This window comes from Pelophylax lessonae (assembly GCF_965119305.1).
Source record: "Pelophylax lessonae genome assembly, chromosome: 6".
In the NCBI taxonomy this organism is placed as follows: Eukaryota; Metazoa; Chordata; class Amphibia; order Anura; family Ranidae; genus Pelophylax; species Pelophylax lessonae.
This window is the reverse complement of record NC_138773.1, coordinates 204,674,023-204,694,087: the sequence shown is the minus strand read 5'-3', so window position 1 is coordinate 204,694,087 and position 20,065 is coordinate 204,674,023. Positions and strand designations below refer to the sequence as shown.

Below are 20,065 nucleotides of genomic sequence, written 5' to 3'. Positions count from 1 at the left end.
CAAAAATCTTGCTGATTGATAGGGGATCAAATACGTATTTCACTCATTAAAATGCAAATCAATTTATAACTTTTTTGTAATGTGTTTTTCTGGATATTTTTGTTATTCTGTCTCTCTTCTGTTTATAATTTTAATGGTGGTTTTTTTTTTTTTAGAGTGATCATTTCTTTGTCAGTAGGCAAACGTAGAAAAAAAAAAAAAAACCCAACAGCAGTGGATCAAATACTTTTTTCCCTCACTATCATTGTTCCCCGAAATGTTAATTACCACTTTATTGTATGTATTTAAGAGAAGCAGCAACATATTACTGCAAGCTTACACAGAAAACAAATCTCTAATGCAAACAGAAGAAATTATTGTAGTAGAAATAGATTCAAGCAATGAAGGACAATTTAGATTACAGATTGATTAGTATTCAAGCAAAACATTTTCAGTTTGGTGCACAAAATATGGTGAAATATTGAATTGATTTTCCATGCAACAATATGCATGTTATTTAAAATATAGGTTAAAAATTGAATGTAGGATTAGCTGCCCCCCCCGTCAGAGCATGCACACAAAATCATCATCACTTGACTTACCTTTAAGACCAGCTTGGCTGCAGCCTGTGTCCATCTGCTGTTTTTAGGTGTTTGTACAGTTTCAGCCGCAGTCCCATAGACCTTCTTTTAAAAAACACAACACGTTTTTGGCCTGTTTTCTAAAAGCGCACCAAAGATGCAGCAAGCAGGACTTTTGGTGCGCTTTCAGAAAACACCAAAAACCTGCTACCTAATAGAAAATCTATGGAATTGCGGCTAAAACGCACAAAAACCGCGGATACACCCGTGCTGCAGCCAACAAGCAGCACAGCAGTGTGAAGCTGAGCCAACATTAAAAGCAATGTAAAAGAACAAAAACACTGCAGATCCGGAGCTAAAATTACTCCCTTGTCCATTTCACTTAAAAAGGACTATATGAAGATGGTGCTTAGAAGTCTATGGTCACATTGTAAATGCTAAGCAATCTGCTTTTCTTAGTTCAGTTTGTGTAGCAAGAGGGATGCGTTCTGCATGACCACATGCATGCACATTGCACAGCTGGACCACCTGTACAAATGAAACAGCACTTTTTCTTGTCCATTACCAAGCCACAAAATATTGATGCAGGTATGCATGAATTCTGAATTTAGCTGATCCTGGTGGAAAAGCTGATATGGTTTGAGATCAATGAAGGGGATGTTAGATTATATAAAGCTAACGGAAAATGAGGAACCAAATCAAAAACAGAATTATAATGGAAGTGCCTGTTAATTGCTAACTTAATACCTTTCTGGTCAGCAGGGTGAGGGGGTACATGGGGGTACTTGGAGTGCTTCTTGATGTGGAAGTTGACGTTGTCCATCTCCACATTGAGGCTAATGGAAGCGGCCGAATCACTATCCATAGCAGACTGGAAGCTGCTGACTGACGTGCGTTTGCTAGGACTTGCAGAATCTTTGCATGATGCAGATAAAGGAAAAGAGCAAAGGGTAGAGGAGGAGGGAAACAAAGGGAAATTGGGGAGGATGGAAAAAAAACTACATTTAGTACATACAGGTCCCCAAGAAGAGTCCTTAAATGCAACTACTGATACATTTTAGAAATAGACACTCATCCAACCAAAATAAAAATAGCAAAAGAAATACTAAATGCATTTAGTTGTACTCGAGGACAAACCCTGGGGAACTTGGCAAAGAAGAATCTAGAACTAGAATATGAATTTATTACTACTACTACAGGATAGAGAATGAAAGGTAGGATCTCAAGACTAATACAAGCAATAGGAGCAGAATATGTATGCTTGAAAAAAGTTAACAAACCACCACATAAGACAATGCTGTATGACAGAGGACAGTGTTAAAAGCTTAAAAAAATAAATAAAAATCATAGGACTTTGCCAATGAAGGCAGTTAGTTGTAAATCTTTTTGCCACTGCAAGAAACCAAGTCCATGCATGAACTCATGCAACTATACATTTCCAAAAAAATATTCAAAGGCTAGTTATACAGTCAGGTCCATAAATATTGGGACATCGACACAATTCTAATCTTTTTGGCTCTATACACCAACACAATGGATTTGAAATTAAACAAACAAGATGTGCTTTAACTGCAGACTTTCAGCTTTAATTTGAGGGTATTTACATCCAAATCAGGTGAAAGGTGTAGGAATTACAACAGTTTGTATATGTGCCTCCCACTTTTTAAAAGGGACTAAAAGTAATGGGACAATTGGCTGCTCAGCTGTTCCATGTCCAGGTGTGTGTTATTCCCCCATTATCCCATTTACAAGGAGCAGATAAAAGGTCTAGAGTTAATTTCAAGTGTGATATTTGCATTTGGAATCTGTTGCTGTCAACTCTCAATATGAGATCCAAAGAGCTGTCACTATCAGTGAAGCAAGCCATCATTAGGCTGAAAAAAACAAAACAAACCCATCAGAGAGAGAGCAAAAACATTAGGTGTGGCCAAATCAACTGTTTGGAACATCCTTAAAAAGAAAGAACATTTCGGTGAGCTCAGCAACACCAAAAGACCCGGAAGACCACGGAAAACAACTGTGGTGGATGACCGAAGAATTCTTTCCCTGGTGAAGAAAACACCCTTCACAACAGTTGGCCAGATCAAGAACACTCTCCAGGAGGTAGGTGTATGTGTGTCAAAGTCAACAATCAAGAGAAGACTTCACCAGAGTGAATACAGAGGGTTTACGACAAGATGTAAACCATTGGTGAGCCTCAAAAACAGGAAGGCCAGATTAGAGTTTGCCAAACAACATCTAAAAAAGCCTTCACAGTTCTGGAACAACATCCTATGGACAGATGAGACCAAGATCAACTTGTACCAGAGTGATGGGAAGAGAAGAGTATGGAGAAGGAAAAGCACTGCTCATGATCCAAAGCATACCACCTCATCAGTGAAGCATGGTGGTGGTAGTGTCATGGCGTGGGCATGTATGGCTGCCAATGGAACTGGTTCTCTTGTATTTATTGATGATGTGACAGCTGACAAAAGCAGCAGGATGAATTCTGAAGTGTTTCTGGAAATATTATCTGCTCATATTCAGCCAAATGCTTCAGAACTCATTGGACGGCGCTTCACAGTGCAAATGGACAATGACCCGAAGCATACTGCGAAAGCAACCAAAGAGTTTAAGGGAAAGAAGTGGAATGTTATGCAATGGCCAAGTCAATCACCTGACCTGAATCCGATTGAGCATGCATTTCACTTGCTGAACACAAAACTGAAGGGAAAATGCCTCAAGAACAAGCAGGAACTGAAGACAGTTGCAGTAGAGGCCTGGCAGAGCATCACCAGGGATGAAACCCAGCTTCTGGTAATGTCTATGCGTTCCAGACTTCAGACTGTAATTGACTGCAAAGGATTTGTAACCAAGTATTAAAAAGTGAAAGTTTGATTTATGATTGGTAATCTGTCCCATTACTTTTGGTCCCTTAAAAAGTGGGAGGCACATATACAAACTGTTTTAATTACTACACCGTTCATCTGATTTGGATGTAAATACCCTCAAATTAAAGCTGAAAGTCTGCAGTTAAAGCACATCTTGTTTGTTTCATTTCAAATCCATTGTGGTGGTGTATAGAGCCAAAAAGATTAGAATTGTGTCGATGTCCCAATATTTATGGACCTGACTGTACATTAAAAGAAGTACACTAAGTCAGACGTAATTTTAAGTAGCACAATCGCACATTTAAATAGTCTATTAATTTTTAAAGAGCAGTAAACGATCTGTTTCTCAGAGTTCCACCATTACATTCAAGGCCTGTATTGACACGATTTAGGCTTGTGTCAGTGCCATCAATTTGACGTCTGAGAAAATTCAAATTTCACCAACAGGTGCATTTAACCTGTAGTTTACCATCTCCTGACCCGCTTTAAAGTGACACCAAACATTATCTCTACTCTCCAAAAGTAACACATGCACATCCACTACTTAATCACCCAGTAATTTATGGTTTTTTAAATATTTTCTTACTGTATTTTTCTGCCTATTTTAACCTTCCATGTGAGCTCCCGAATCTTCTTCTTTTCTCATTCACTTCCTTTTGTTTGAAACTAGCAGTGCACCCAAGTTGCCGTCATGTGCATTTCTAGATGCACACTACAAATCCTGTAGTCAGTTCCTAGTCTTATCTTGGGAGCAAGCAAGAGGGTGGCTATTATCCTACATACAGTGGCACCATGGAGAACGAACGAATGTAGCCACCCTAACAGGAATTCAGATCACAGCAGCAGTTCATAAGACACACACAGAGCGTGGCTCAGCTGGGCCCCACCCCCCACTTCCTCCTCACTGGCTGCGACTGACAGTAGCAAGAGCCAATGGCTCCCACTGCTGTCTCCGAGTCAATGAGAAAGAGCCTCCCCTCTTGTGCACATTGGTTGACCGAGATTGGCTCAGGTAAGTAACTTATAAGAGGGCAGCACACTGAAGATTTACCTTCATACAGAGAATGCATTTTGGTATAAACCTTCAGGCTTTAGAACCACTTTAAGCATGTTTTGCAACCATATAGCTCTGAATGGGAATGCAAAACCCATCTGACAGAAACAGAAGCCCTCTAAATTTCAAAGAGTATCCATTGGTAGGTTTAGTATTCAAGTACAGAGGATCCACTCATGGACCTTATGTCCTCTTGTCTCTTTTCATTGCAATGAAGAAAATCTTCCTAGAATGCAACAACTTGAGAACACTTGACTTTAGGCTTACCATTCAGATTGTAAAAAGCCCTCTCCTAAATACAGAAAGTATAGAATTAAAGCATAAATCTAGCAAAACTTTCTTTAGTTTTGGATACCACAAGGAATGGTTAAAACTAGGGTTGCATCGATATCGGTGCCGATATGGAGCATTTGCACGAGTACTCGTACTAATGTTTAGAACTTGCATGGGCTCAAATTACACTGCAAAGAATCACATTCAATTTGAACAGGAATTTAGTTATTCTATAAAAAAGGCTTTAAAGACTAGTATAATGTGGACAGTTATAGGTTCACCAAAAAAGAAAAAAAAGGAAGAAGGAGGAAGGGGTAATTTTGACAAAGTTATAAGGCTCAATATCACTTACTAGTTAAATTATCTTCACCCTCATCTGCAATTTGTTCTGTGTCGCTGTCATCAAATTTGATGTCCTTAAACCACGATGGCTCGGAATGTCCTTCCACAGAGTTCACAGAATCACTATCAGGGGAAGGAGTCTCTGAAAACTCAGTGCTCTGAAATTATGAAAAGAGTTAAGGATAAAGGATATCTGCTCATGGAGCATGAAATCTGAACACCACATTTAAGCAATTTTATTTACACTTTTCAAAGGGCATATTATCTGTTCTAAAAGAGAGCAAAAAAATAAAATAGTCTAAGGACACATCTAGATAGATTTGTCTAGTTCCTTAACCACTTGCCGACCACCCGTCGCAGTATATAGTATACTGCGGCAGACTGGCTCGACTGCACGAACCGTATCCTTAAGTCGGTCGCGTGTGGGGCAGGGGGAGGGGGTTGCGCGCTCCGACGTTCTGATTCAGTTTAGAACCGATCAGTCATCAGGTCCAGGCCAATTCATTATGGCCTGGACCTGTTGATCCGTTCTGACCAATGGCAGAACATCCTGTGCCCGTGTAATGTAAACACAGGCACAGGATATGATGTAATCTCTTCTCCTGGAGTTCTTTTCGGTTCCAGCATGAGAGGAGATAACATCTACTGTGAGTACAGAAGCAGCACACTGACACCAGTACACATAGGCACACATTTAACCCCCTGATCACCCCCTAATCACCCCCTAATTAAACCTTTCACTCCCTGTCAGTGTACACTATATACAGTACAGATAAAATTTACTGATCACTGTATTAGTGTTACTTGTAACTTCAGATATTGTGAGAGAGAGTTAGTGGTAGTCCTAAATCGGTTTAGGGTAACCACCAATATCCCCCCAATAAAGACTTAACCCCCTGATGATCCTTATTAACCCTTTCACTCCCTGTCACAGTGTACACTAATTACAGCTTACAGACAATTTACTGATCACTGCATTAGTGTCATTTGTGACTTCAGTTAGTTTGGGAGGCAGTTAGGGGGATGTATGGTGGGTACCCTAAACCTAAGATTTAACCCCTTGATTACCCCCAGTTAACCCCTTCATTGCCCTGTGTCACTATTAAATGTGTACCAATCTTTTTTCTGATCACTGCATTAGTGTCACAGGTGACATCAGTTAGTTGGCGTCATTCAGGACAGCGTTAGATTGCCTGCCACATATTTAGTAATACATTTTAACCCTTTGATTGCCAGTGACACACACACACACACAAACACCTCCATTACTAGTATAGTGTCTGAATGGATAAACATCGTTGATCTGAACTATAAAAGCGTTCCCAATCGTTTAGTGTTCCCAAAATGCAGCGTTAGCAGGGTCAGCCCAGACACCTGCCAGCACCTGCGTTTAGTCTAGTGATCGACCGATACCGGTTTTTCGTTGCCGATACCAATATCTTGCCGATCGCATGTCAGCATCGGTCGATATTTTCACACATGCAAAAAAAACACAAATTTCGACACACATCTCTTAATAAACATGTTAATCTTTATTTATTAACATTTTTAACATTCTTCAAACCTTAATCGCATGAACATTGATAGGAAAAGTGCACTTGCAGGGACATTTTCATTTCACATTATGTGATTGTGCATTAATGCATAATAAAGTGCTGCAGTAGTGGACTCACTCACTGCAATATTTTTAATTCACTACTGCAGTTCAGTCAGTGCAAAACTGCTAGAAAACAAGCTAGGCAACAGCTACACACATAGTGGATTGGACTGGAGTTAGTGGACTACCTCTGCAGTATGGCACTCACTGCAACTGCAGCTGTCAGTGCAAAACTGCTAGAAAAAAAGCTAGGCAACAAAAACAGCTACACAATACACATACATACACAGTGGATTGGACTGAAGTCAGTGGAGGACTACCTCTGTAGTAAGGCACTCACTGCAACTACAGCAGTCAGTGCAAAACTACTAGAAAAAAAGCTAGACAACAGCAAGACAGTGGATTGGAGTTGGACTGGAGTCAGGGGACTACTGCTGCAGTAGTGCAATCACTGCAATGATTTACTCAGTCAGTGCAAAACTGCTAGGAAAAAAAGCTAGGCAACAGCTACACAGTGGATTTGAGTAGACACTACTCTTTTGAATACTCCCGGTTAGGTAGAACAATATAATGCAGAAAGCAGAACATTTCAGCATGTCCACGGTCACCTGTTAAAGGTCTTCTGTTTTGTTCATACAATGCTGCCACTTCATAAACATGCTCAGGAGGAGTGGAGGACAGAGTAGCAGAAAGAGAGAGGTATCTTCTAGCATGGGAAGCAAATCTTTTGTAGCGTGCCTCTTTTTCTCTCCACCAATGAAGAGGATGACTTCTATCAATTACTGCTTCTTTCAAATAGAGATGAAGTTCATCATCCAGGCTCATAGTTGCAGATTAAGAGGAAATTGAATCCTCCGCATGAGGCCCCAATAAAACACTGTAAAAGTCCTGATAAATTCAACCACGATGAAGATTCTCTTCTGTTCGTTGACGTATTTTTGGACATTTGTCTGTTTTTGCAGCATGCTGCTCTTCATAAAAATAGTGTTCTGGACTTGTCTTTTCGTCAGGAACCTCCTGCACCTCCTGTTGAATATCTTCTGTCAGCCATTGTTTTGCCTTAGCCAATACATCATCATCATCATCAGAGAAAGCATGGTTCTTGTATCGAGGATTCAAAAAACTTACAAGCACAACATTTTTAATCTCTTCATGCTTCTCAAAACATATCAATCATAGCTCTTTGGCTTGACAGACCATCATTTGAAAGTTGGGAGGGTGTTGTGTGCCATGACACAGAGGTCTAACATATCAGCAAGCCTCATTCCTTTCCACGTTTGCTCCACTGTCTCGAAGTTGCACAAGCATCACTCGGTCTTTGTTGATTCCGCATTCTTCAAGCATGCCTAGAAACATTTCTCTACTGTACTCAGTGTGGGATCCTTGCATCGCTTTTGTATTCATCACCAATTGCCTTTTTGTCCATCCGCTGTCAATGAATTGGCATGTAAGAATAATTAGTGACTGACTCGGTTTGTGACAAGCAGTCCCTTGTGAATGAGAGCGAGTTGCCAGCATTCTCTGGTTGCAGCATAGCCTTTACTTTGTCAACGACCTTTTGGTGAAGCTTTACGGTTCGATAATACTTCTCACTCTTCAGTGTGCACCTTGGCTCAAGTATTGACATCGACCGCTGAAATCCTGCGTCAGACACCATTGTAAATGGCTGGTTATCAGTGACAATCATCTTGGTGACGTGTTTTTTTCACAAACATATCTGTTATTGTTTCCTGGGATAGTGGAGGAGGTATTGAATCAAAATCACATTGATATTCATTTTGTTTTTTTCTGTGCTGCATGATACAATTCAATATGATGAACTCTTAGATGGGCCCAAAGATTTGACGTATTTTTGTTTTTTGCAGTTACTGATCCCATGCTTATGTTGTTTGTACATGTGTTGTACACTGCTGCTTTTCCTAGAATTGGTTAAAACGAGTCATAGTCCTAGACCACACTTTCACTTTTTCTCTCCTCATCCATCTCCATTTCAATTTCAATTTGAAAAACACAAAAGATTTAAAAAAAAAAATGGCTTGCTCAAGTTTCTGCTGCAGCTGGCACCCTGTTGTGGGTTGGTGGCTGATGCCTGGCAGTGTGGGTTGGTGGCTGGCACCCTGTTGTGGGTTGGTGGCTGACGCCTGGCAGTGTGGGTGGCTTGGTGTCACCATGTTGTGGATGGCTTGCTTGCCATGGCTTGCTTGCCAGAACACAGTGGTGGGGGGCTGGCTGGCTTGGTGTTACCCTGTTCTAGATGGCTGGCTTGCAGGAACACTGTGGTGGCAATGGCTGGCTGGCTGCCTTGGGGGGTCACCCTGTTCTGGGTGGCTGGCTTGCAGGAACAGTCTGTGGTGGGTTGGCTGGCTGGCTTGGTGCAATCCTGTTATGGGTGGCTGGCTTGCAGGAACACTGTGGTGGCTGGCTGACTTGGTGTCACCCTGGTATGGGTGTGCTGTGGCCCAAATTCAGATGCAGTGAGCCGGCTGCATGCAAAGCATTTTCCAGATGTCCTCCCTAGTACCCCTACCCAAAAAACACCCCAAAGAAGATGTTGTGTCTGTAGTAAACACGGATTTAGGCGTGACAGCCACTATTTTTGTCCCTCCTGTCTTGTCCAACCTGCTGGTCTCTACATTGGAGACTGTTTCCGTTGCTACCACACACTAGTAGATTAGTATAGGTAAGAGCACGGAAGAGTCTGGGGCACACTTTTTCACACAGTCTCGAAAGATGTTGGCTATCGCATTTTGAGAGACCCTAGCCTCGAAATGTTATTTTACAGTTACCAAAAAAAAAAAAAAATGCCAAAAACACAAACGGTTGTCGATTTATTAAGTTAATTTTCTGTTCTTACTCTACTTTTCTATGCTTTCTACTTTTATAGTATTTTCTAAGATACTGTAATGTTTTATTGTTACTGTGTTTTTTTTGTTAACCATTGTTTGCTTTGCAGGTACAATCAGCTGCAGAACTGATTTGTTTTTTCTGACAGCAACAGCGGTTGATCTCATCATATACATAATCAATGATTGTAGCGCTGTAGGAGGAGATTTCACCTCCGCAGTTAAAAAAAAGAACATATATGGCAAATCATAGGGGATGGGGTGTGGACACAGAGGGCGGATCTCCCCTATTCTTTGCCATATATATTTTTTTAACACTTTTCTTGGCAGAGATTTCTTCATCCACATCGATTGATGTGAATGGAGGAATCTGTTATGTCCTTTTTTTTCCCTTCAGCCCATAGGCTGAACGTAAAAGAAGAACATTGCAAGTATGCCCACCATTAGAAGTGGGTGGATGCTGGGAGGTCTAATGGTGGGCATACCACACACTTTCTGGTATTGTTTTCTACAGCCAGCAGTCAGGTTTCATGTAAAAGCAATCTTGGTAGATAATTAGCGCTAGACTGCTTTTACAAGCAGTGGGAGGGAATTCCCCGAGGGAATCCCCCCTCCTCCATCTTCCAAATTTTTCTCGCACTCCCCTGTCCCTGCCGGGTAACCCGAGACTGCAGTCGGTGGTTCCGTCAGCTGACCATAGAGCTAATTGGAGACCAAAATGGCTTCAATCTCTATGGCCTAAGATCCCGAAAGCTATGAGCATTTCATGACCTCAGTTTCGCCAGATATAAACAGTGCCATTGGGAAATTGGGAAAGCATCTTATCACACCAATCTTGGTGGTATGGTCAGACGCTTTAAGGGCAGAGGAGAGATCTAGAGTCCAACAGACCCCCCAAACAAAAAAAAAAAAAACAAAAAAAAAAGAAGGAGGACCTGTCAGTACTTTTTGCCATCATAGGGGATATTTAAAATTCCCTGTAAAAAAAAAAAAAAAAAAAAAAAAAAGGAAGGCGCCAAAATAAATAAAATAAAAAAATTCAAGCACCCCTGCCCCCCCACTTTGCGCGCAAGGGCGAATGCAAGCATCGGTCTAGTGTCATATGTAAACAGCAATTGCGCCATGCATGTAAGGTATTGCCGGGAACGTCAGATTAAAGGCAGGAATTCTTGCAGTAGACCTCCTCAGTAAATCTAAAGTGGTAACCTGTAACGGCTTTTAAAAAAGATACGTAGTTTGTTGCCGCTGCATGGGCATGCGCAATTTTAAAAAGGCATGTCATGTTTGGTATCTATCCACCATTTTGTTCTGTATGGGCTCTGCTTTTAAAAAATATATATAATGTTTGGGGTTCAAAGTAGTTTTTTTTTTTTTTTTTTTACTAGAAAAACAGGATTTTTGTAAGAACTTACCGTAAAATCCTTTCCTTGAGTCCATTGACAGACGCAGCTCTCATACTTCTTAGCCATTGGGTTATGCTGCCCCCTGCAGGAGTAGTACTAGGCAGGAAAAAAAAAGCAATTCACCAAGCCCACGGGGCTGTCCTTATAGGCATAACCCCACGCACCCTGCTCCAGCAAAACAGTTTTGTTGCAAGTAGTGAAAGAAAACACAAAACCATCCCCATATCAGAGGAGTGGGTGCTGCGTCTGTCAATTGACTCAAGAGAAAAAGGATTTTACGGTAAGTTCCATTTTTTTCCATCGTCCATTGACAGATAAAGCTCTCATACTGCTTAGCCATTGGGACGTCCCAAAGCAGTGTAGGCATGAGGGGTAGGGAGAACGCAACCAGATAGTAAAACGTAAACTCCAAAGGCTAAACTCAGCCAACTAGGTAACAAGGGGCTCAACCAGGAAAAACAGGAGCTCACCCCATTAAAGAAAAAAAAAACCCCTAAAGAGAAATGAATGATTCTCTTATGAAACAGCAGCCTGCAGAACCTTGCGGCCAAAGGAAGCATACGAAGATGCCAACAAATCTACCTTGTAGAATTTTGTAAAAAAAAAGTGTGCACAGACGACCAAGTCGCTGCTTTACAAACTTGCACTACCGAGGCCTGATGACGAAAAGCCCAAGAGGCACTCCGCACTCTAGCAGTATGCGCATTTTCACAGGAAAAGGAGGAACCTGACCCTTCAGTGAATAAGCCTGAACAACCGTCTGCCTGATCCATCTGGATATGGTCGCAGCCAAACCTTTCCGAGGTCCTTCGGTAATAACAAAGAGTAAGATTTTCTAAAAGACTAATTTACCGTCAGATAAACCCAGATTGCCCGAACCACATCCAGAGAGTGCAAGGCAATTTCCTTGAGAGGCTTAGGAAATAGGGAAGGCAACACAATGTCTTCATTGAGATGAAAATCCAACACCACCTTAGGAAGAAAAGATGGATTAGGTCAGAGAACCACTTTATCTCTGTGAACCACCAAATAAGGCGAACGTCAGGACAAAGCCGCCAACTCAGACACTCTGTGGGCAGAAGCAATTGCCACTAGAAAGGCAACCTTCTTGGATAAAGAAAGCAGAGAAAATTTCCCTAATGCTCTCAAAAGGAGGCTTTTAAAGAACAAACAGAACCAGATTGAGAATCCCACGGAGGCAATGGGGATCGCCGCGGGGGAGCCAGATGACGTACCCCCTGAATAAAAAGTGCGAATCAGGGCATTAGTAGCCAATGGACGTTGGAAGTAAAATGGCCATGGCCGACACCTGGCCCTTGATGGTGCTCAAAGCCAACCGCTGTTCAACCTCTTTGTAAAAAGGCCAAAACCCTAGCTATAGAGAACAAGTGAGGGTGCAGCTGCAGCGATTCACACCATGAAATGTACGATTTCCACGTACGATGATAGATCTTCCTAGACGTAGACTTCCTGGCCTTCAAAAGTGTAGGAATCACCGAGTCAGAAAGACCTCTATCCCTCAACACCTCACTTTCAACAGCTATGCCGTTAAAGCCAGCGACTGTAAAGCAGGATGGAAGATCGGTCCCTGGAACAGAAGATCCTCCCGCAGAGGAAGTCTCCACGGAGGATCGACAGCCATTTTTACCAGGTCTGCGTACAAAGACCAACAAGGCTAGTCTGGGGCCACCAGAATGACCGGAATTCCTTCCCCTGCCACCCTGCTAAGAAACCTCAGCAGGAGTTTGAGTGGAGGGAAGGCATAAATCAGCCGATACTGGCTCCAAGGTGCCACCAAAGCATCTGTGGAGTCGGCCAGAAGATCCCGAGACCCGGACACAAACCTCTGGACTTTTCTGTTGAGGTGAGACGCAAACAGAGCCACCTGCTGGAGTCCGCCACCAAGCACACAGGAGATTAAACCCCTCCAAGTGAAGGGACCATTCCCCTTGATTCAGCACCTGACGACTCAGATAATCTGCTTGCCAATTCTCCAAACCTGGAATGTGGACTGCGGAAAGAGCCGGAACATTGTCTTCCGCCCATACCAGAATCTCGGCCACCTCTTTAGTTTGATCACTCTGAGCTCCAGAATATTGATTGGCAAGGTAGACTTCTGTCGACCAAGTCCCCTGGGCACAGAGCTTCCCTAGCACTCTACCCCATCCCGACAGGCTGGCATCCGTGGTGACCACCGTTCAGAAAAGCGGCAGGAAGGACTTGCCCTGACACAAAGCTGGCGACTGGATCCACCAGGATAGAGCTGACCTCATGAGATGGCTCAAACGTATCTTCTGGTCCAAGGACCATGGATCCCCATTCCATTTTGCCAGAATCTTATTTTGCAGAGGCCTCAAGGGAGACTGACCAAACGGGACCACCTCGAAGGTTGATACCATCAGACACAGGGCTCTCATGCAAGTCCGTAGGGAAGACCGATCGGTTTCCAACAGCAACCTGATTGCCCCCTGCAACTTCTGAAGTTTTTCCAATGGAAGAAAGACCTTCGCCAAGGCGGAGTCTAGTGACATAGACAAGTCACCCGTACGGAAGGCGTCAGAGCAGATTTTTTAAATTGATCGTCCACCCAAATTCCTGAAGGCTCTGAATCGTAATTGAGAGGTCGCCTAACAGGTCAGAGCGAGAGCCTGCTCGTAACAGGAGATCGTCCTGATATCCCAAGATAGTAATCCCTCTCTGATGTAACAAGGCCAACACCGGGACCAGGGCCTTGGTAAAAACTCTGGGAGTGGAGACGAGACCAAAGGGTAATGCCACAAATTGAAAATGCTTATCTGCCACCGCAAAGCGGAGGAATCGCTGGTGTCCCTTGAAGATGGGGACGTGCAATTGCGCATCTTTGATATAGATGGGGGCAAGAAAATCCCTGATTCAAAGATGCCACCACTGACCGAATGGACTCGATTCGAAACTTCTGCACCCGCACAAAGCCGTTCAGAGCCTTGAGATCCAGGATTGGACGCACCTTGCCCTCCTTTCTGGGCACCATGAACAGGTTTGAATAGAAAGCAATAGAATAGGCAGAGAAAAAGCTTGAACAAGCCTATGGGGCAGTCCCTGGGGGTATACTCCCACTTCCTGCTATAATATGCAGTTTTGTAAAAAGCAGTGTCAGAAGAAAAAAAACCCAACTCCATAGAGGGGCGGGTGTTGTGTCCGTCAATAAAAATCAGAGAAATGGACTGTACGGTAAGACAGAAAACTGGATTTTTGTTTTACCATAAAATCCTTTTCTCTGAGTTTCATTGACAGACATAACTTAAATTCTTTAGACCATTGGGTATTCTACTGTCACTGCTCAGGAGTTGGACTAGGCGGAAACCTTTTTGGTTTCGCCCCTGGGGCAGTCCCAGAGGGTATACCATCAATTCCTGCTGTAGGACTTCCAGTTTGTAACAAGCAGTGTCAGAACAACAAATAATTCAACCCCAAAAGAGGGGCGGGTTCTGTGGGTCAGTAAACCTCAGAGAAATGGATTTTACGGTAAGACAAAAATCCAGTTCTTTCTTTCGTTCACTGACAGACACAGCTTCAATTCTTCAGACCATTGGGATGTCCCAAAGCAGTGCAACATGAGGGGTGGGAAAAACACAGCAAACGCAGAATTCCCGACAAAGCTAAACATAGCCAACTGGAGCTCACCACCAGAAAAAAATGTCACCATCAAGAAGCAGAAGCCTCCACAACTGCAGCCTGCAAAACTTTGCGCCCGAACGCCGCATCCGAAAATGCAAGTACATCCGCCTTATAAAATTGTGTGAATGTGTGTACAGACGACCAAGTAGCCGCCTTGCACACCTGAACCACTGACGCCTGATGACGGAAGGCCCAGGATGTACACTAGGTGCCCTCGTAGAATGCGCTTTAGAAGGGAAAGGAGGAAACTGACTCCTAATGGAGTAGGCCTGCACCACCATCTGCCTGGTCCACTTGGAAATGGTTGCAGATGTGGCCTGTCCCTTATGAGGTCCAGCCGTAAGAACAAACAAAGAATCGGATTTCCTAATCGGTTCGGTCACTGCCAGGAAAACCCGAATCGCTCTTACCACATCTAAGGAATGTAAGGCAATTTCCTTAGGATGTTTAGGCTTTGGACATAAAGGACAGTAGCACAATAACTTTATTCAAATGAAACCCTGAGACAACCATAGGAAGAAGGCCTGACAGGGTCGTAACACCCCTTTGTCCCTATGAATCCCCAAGTAAGGTGACGACAGAACAACACAGCTAACTCCGACACACGACGTTCGGGAGTAAAAGCCACTAAGAAAGCCACCTTCTGTGACAGAGTAAGCAGAGGAATTTCTCAAATATTTTCAAAGGGAGGCCTTTGAAGCACCGACAGAACCAAATTGAGATCCCACGGAGGTACCAGGGATCGCACCAGAGGAGCCAGATGGGCGATATCCCTGCACAAAAGTGTGAACCAAGGACTTTGCCTCCAACAGCTTTTGTAAAAAAAATAGCCAAAGCGGAAATATGGCCCTTGATGGTGGCCAGAGCCAAATGTTGATCTACACCCAATTGTTAAAACACCAACAGGTGAGACACAGAAAAGGAGCAGTGAGAAACCGCTAGTTCTGACACCCTGCACGCAGGAGGTAATAGCCACCAAAAAGGCCCCCTTCTGGGACAGCGTAAGCAGGGGAATTTCCCGAATATTTTCAAGGGAGACTTCTGTATAGCTGAAAGCAGCAAATTAGGATCCCAAGGCGGTAACGGAGCCCGCACTGGAGGAGCCAAATTTCAGACACCCTGTAGATGTACACACCAGGGAGTGTGTGACCAAGGTTGTTGGAAAAAGACCACCAAGGCCGATACCTGGCCTTTGATGGTACGCAAGGCCAATTTCTGTTCAACCCCCCATTGAAGGAATGTTAAGACCTGAGCCACTGAGAAGGAGCGAGGATGAACCCCAAGAGACACACCACGCAATGTAGGTCTTCCACGTACGATGGTAGATCTTCCTAGAAGTAGATTTCCTAGCTTTTAACAACATAGGAATCAACAACTCAGACAAACCTCTATCCTTTAGCACCTGGCGTTCAACAGCCAAGCCGTCAAAGCCAGCGACTGTAAAGCAGGGTGGAAGATCAGTCCTTTGAAGCTTCTTCTCATCCTTTGAAGCTTCTTCTCAGGGGGATCTGCTGCACAAAGGAATGTCGGTGACCAGCCGCATTAGATCAGCGTATCAAGCTGGGCGAGGCCAGTCCGGAGTAACCAAGATGATCGCAATCCCTTCTGCCTCAATCCTGCATAGGAGTCTGGGCAGAAGCTTGAGAGGAGGGAAGGCGCAGATCAGACAATACTGAGCGCATAAGGCCACCAGCACGCCTGTGGCGTCCACCAGTGGATCCTTTGACCGAGCCATAACCCTCTGCACCTTTCTGTTGAGCCGAGACGCCAACAGATCCACCTCAGGGATGCCCCACTAGAGAGACAGCTGATGAAAAACCTCCGGATGAAGGAACCACTCCCGTGGTTCAATGCCGGCTGACTGAGGTAATCCCCCTGCCAATTTTCCACCTAGGGAACGTGTACGGCGGTGAGGGGCTGGAACGAACCATTCTGCCCACCTTAGAATACTGGCTACCCCCAGAGCCACCAGATCACTTTTTGTGCCCCCTTGGTGATGGACATAAGCCACGGCCGTGACATTGTCCGATTTAATGCACACTGGACAGCCTTGAAGACGATCCATCCAATGGTCCAGACACAGTCTGATCGCTCAGAGTTCCAAGACATTGATCGAGAGTCTGGACTCCTCCAGCATCCAGTTCCCCTGAGCTGAATGCTTGCCGAGGACGCCTCCCCAGCCAGACAGGCTGGTATCCGTGGTGACCACTGTCAAAATCCTTCCTCCCCTTGTATTGGACAGCCGAAGCCACCATATCGGGAACTCCTTGGTTCCCAGACTAAGCCGAATCGGATTGTCCAGAGACTGCGGAGTCTTGTCCCACTTAGTCAGAATCTCCCTCTGCAGGGATCTTGTATGGAACTGTGCAAACAGAACCGATTCAAAAAAGGTAGAAACCATCAGGCCCAGCACCCGCATGCAAGTCCGGAGGGATGACCATTTGTTGGACAGCAGGAAGTGAATTGCAGTCTGCAATTTCTGGAGTTCGTCCAGAGTAAGGAGCACTCTGGCTACGGCCTGAGTCCAGAGTCAGGCCCAAATAGTCCAGCTTTTTGGATGGAACCAAAAGCAGACTTCTGCAAATTCAGAATCCAGCCGAACTCCCGCAGAGTTCGTATTGTGATCTCCAGGTTCTCCACCAAAGCAGAGGGAGAGTCCGCTTGCAGAAGGAGATCATCCAACGAACCCAATACCGCGACCCCCCTTGTGGCATAGCAAGACTTTTGTGAAGACCCAAGGAGCGTAGGCGAGACCAAAGGTTAAAGCCACAAACTGATAATGCTCCTCTCCCACAGCAAAGCGAATAAAACGCTGGTGACTGGCAGATATTGGAATGTAAAGATAGGCATCCATGATATCTATAGAGGCAAGAAAATTCCCCTGACGCAGGGATGCCACCACCGTGCGATTGGACTCCATTCTGAACTTTACCCGCACAAAGCAGTTTAGCGCCTTGAGATCCAGGATTGAAAATCGCTTTGCCTTCCTACCTGGGGACTGAACAGGTTTGAGTAAAAACCCTGAAAACATTCCAAAATCAGAACCAGGACAATCACCCCTTGAAGGAACAGGTCTTGTACCGCCCCAAACAGACCCAGTAACTGGTCTGGGGACAGGAGCAAGTTGGAAGGAAAAACCTTGCTGGAGAAGAGCGAAACTCGATCTTGCAGCCAGACCGAATTACTTTGTGGACCCACTTGTCTTGCACCAGGGAAATCCATGGATCCGGAAACCAGGGAAGATATCCTGCCATCCCACATACGGGTGAGGGTGCACATTCATACTGAGGGAGCCTTGTCCACGTGTCTGGAGAAGCCCAATCTTGGCTTGCCAGATTAGGTTCATTTGGATCCTCCTGAAGAGGCCCTGAAAGGCTTCGAGCCCTTGTCAGTCCACCCCTGAGGGATGAAATAAGACCTTATGAGCTGAGAAGGAAGGCCCACATCTACGACGAGGTTCCTTGCCTTTAGTAGCCTGCAGAAGAAAAGTACCCTTCCCCCCATGAGACCTTTAATTATGTCATCCAGGGTAGCTCCAAACAGGCGATCGCCTTGGAAAGGAAGATTAGTCAAGGCCTTTAAGTCTGATCCGCAGACTAGCACTGAAGTCAAAATAAACGCTAAAGGACCACTGCCAAAACAGAGGCACAAGCCATTAGGGGAGCCACATCCAAAGAGCCATCACAGATAAACTGCAGCCTCGGTCAGAGTTTGCGACACTAAGGCTATGGTGAATACCAGCCTCATTGCAGAACCAGCAAGAGTGAACATATTGTGGGCCACAGCATCTGCGTTCTGGTCAGCCAGATCATTCAAGGCCGGGGACTCTTAAACCGGAATCATGGTTGGTTGCCTTGTTTAATCTGGAAACCGGAGGGTCCACCACCGGTGGCACAGTCCACTTCTTAAGATGGGACTCATCATAGGGGTAACACCTAGTAAAGCGCTTAGGAACCCCAGGGGAATGCTTTGGTCATCCCACACTCTTTAGTGACAATTCTGTCAAAATAGGCAGGGAAAGGAAAAACGGATTTTTGTAAAATCTTACCGTAAAATCCTTTTCTCTTAGCTCATTGACAGACGTAGTCCTCGGTGATTCAACACCCTCGGGTTATGCTGCCCTCCACAGGAGTAGGACTAGACAGGGAAGAAAATACTCTGGCCACACCCTAGGGGCAGTCCCCGAGGGTATATCCTCTCTCTCTCTGCTACAGCAAATCAGTTATGTCACAAAGCAGTGTTTAGAGAATTAAACCCAACCCAACTCAAAAACAGAGGGGCGGGTACTACGTCTGTCAATGAGCTAAGAGAAAAGGTTTTTACAGTAAGATTTTACAAAAATCAGTTTTTCTCTGTCGCTCATTGACAGACGTAGTCCTCGGTGATTCAACACCCTCGGGACGTCCCAAAGCAGTACCACAAATGAGGGGTGGGAAAATGGAAATCAAATCCAATCTAGAAGGCCCAACCGGTGCCAACTAGAAGTTTACAATGCTCATCCTCAGTGATGAGACTCAACAGAAATTTTTCAACAGAAAAAAACCCTCGAGGTAGACCACCGGTCTCCTCAAATTGCGGCCTGCAAAACCTTGCGGCCAAATGAGGCATCCGCCGATGCCATCACATCAATCTTATAAAATTTTGTAAAGGTATGTACCGACGACCAAGTGGCCGCCTTACATACCTGGACTACTGACGCCTGATGGCGGAAGGCCCAGGAAGTACTGAGCGCTCGAGTGGAGTGCGCCCTAACAGGGAACGGAGGATTCCGACCCTTAATAGAATAAGCCTGTACCACCGTCTGTCTGATCCATTTGGAGATAGTCGCGGCAGATGCAGGCAACCCCTTTCTGGAGCCATCCGGGATCACAAAAAGTGAATCAGTCTTACGGAACGATTCCGTCGCCTTCAGGTATACCCTGATTGCCCGAACCACATCCAAGGAATGCAACGCATGTTCCCGATGATGATTGGGCTGAGGACACAAGGAAGGTAGTACAATATCTTCATTCAGATGAAAATCTGAAACCACCTTTGGAAGAAAGGATGGCTTAGGATGAAGCACTACCTTATCCCTATGAATCACTAAGTATGGGGACTGGCGTGATAATGCAGCCAGTTCTGACACCCTGCATGCAGACGTGATAGCCACCAAGAAGGCTACCTTCTGGGATAAAGTAAACAAGGGAATCTCCCTGATGTTTTCAAAGTGAGGTTTCTGTAGAACCGACAAAACCAAATTAAGATCCCAGGGCGGTAAGGGCGCGCGGACTGGTGGAGCCAGGTGCCGCACCCCCTGGATGAAATTCCGCACCAAGGACTTAGTAGCTAAAGGCTTCTGAAAGAAGATTGCTAATGCTGAAACTTGACCCTTGATGGTGCTCAAGGCTAGTTTCTGCTCAACCCCTTTTTGCAGAAAGGCCAATATTCGGGTCACCGAATAGGTACGTGGAGGAATCCCTAAAG

At 44.6% G+C, this 20,065-nt stretch overlaps 1 protein-coding gene across 4 annotated transcripts in view; it reads right to left on the bottom strand.

Annotated features, from left to right (window-relative positions):
- Positions 1-20,065, bottom strand: part of PIKFYVE (phosphoinositide kinase, FYVE-type zinc finger containing) — a 583,956-nt gene that overhangs the window by 473,048 nt on the left and 90,843 nt on the right. For 3 of the 4 annotated variants that reach the window (XR_014225388.1, XM_082260055.1, XM_082260056.1), the window contains exons 11-12: positions 5,110-5,257; positions 1,308-1,475 (exon numbers count right to left, since the gene is read on the bottom strand). Coding sequence is in view for 3 of the 4 variants with exons in the window: in XM_082260055.1 (XP_082116181.1) it covers positions 1,308-1,475; positions 5,110-5,257 (316 nt within the window). In the remaining variant the exon portion in view is untranslated. The remainder of the gene's footprint in view (positions 1-1,307; positions 1,476-5,109; positions 5,258-20,065) is intronic. The other variant, XM_082260057.1, reaches the window with a different exon arrangement.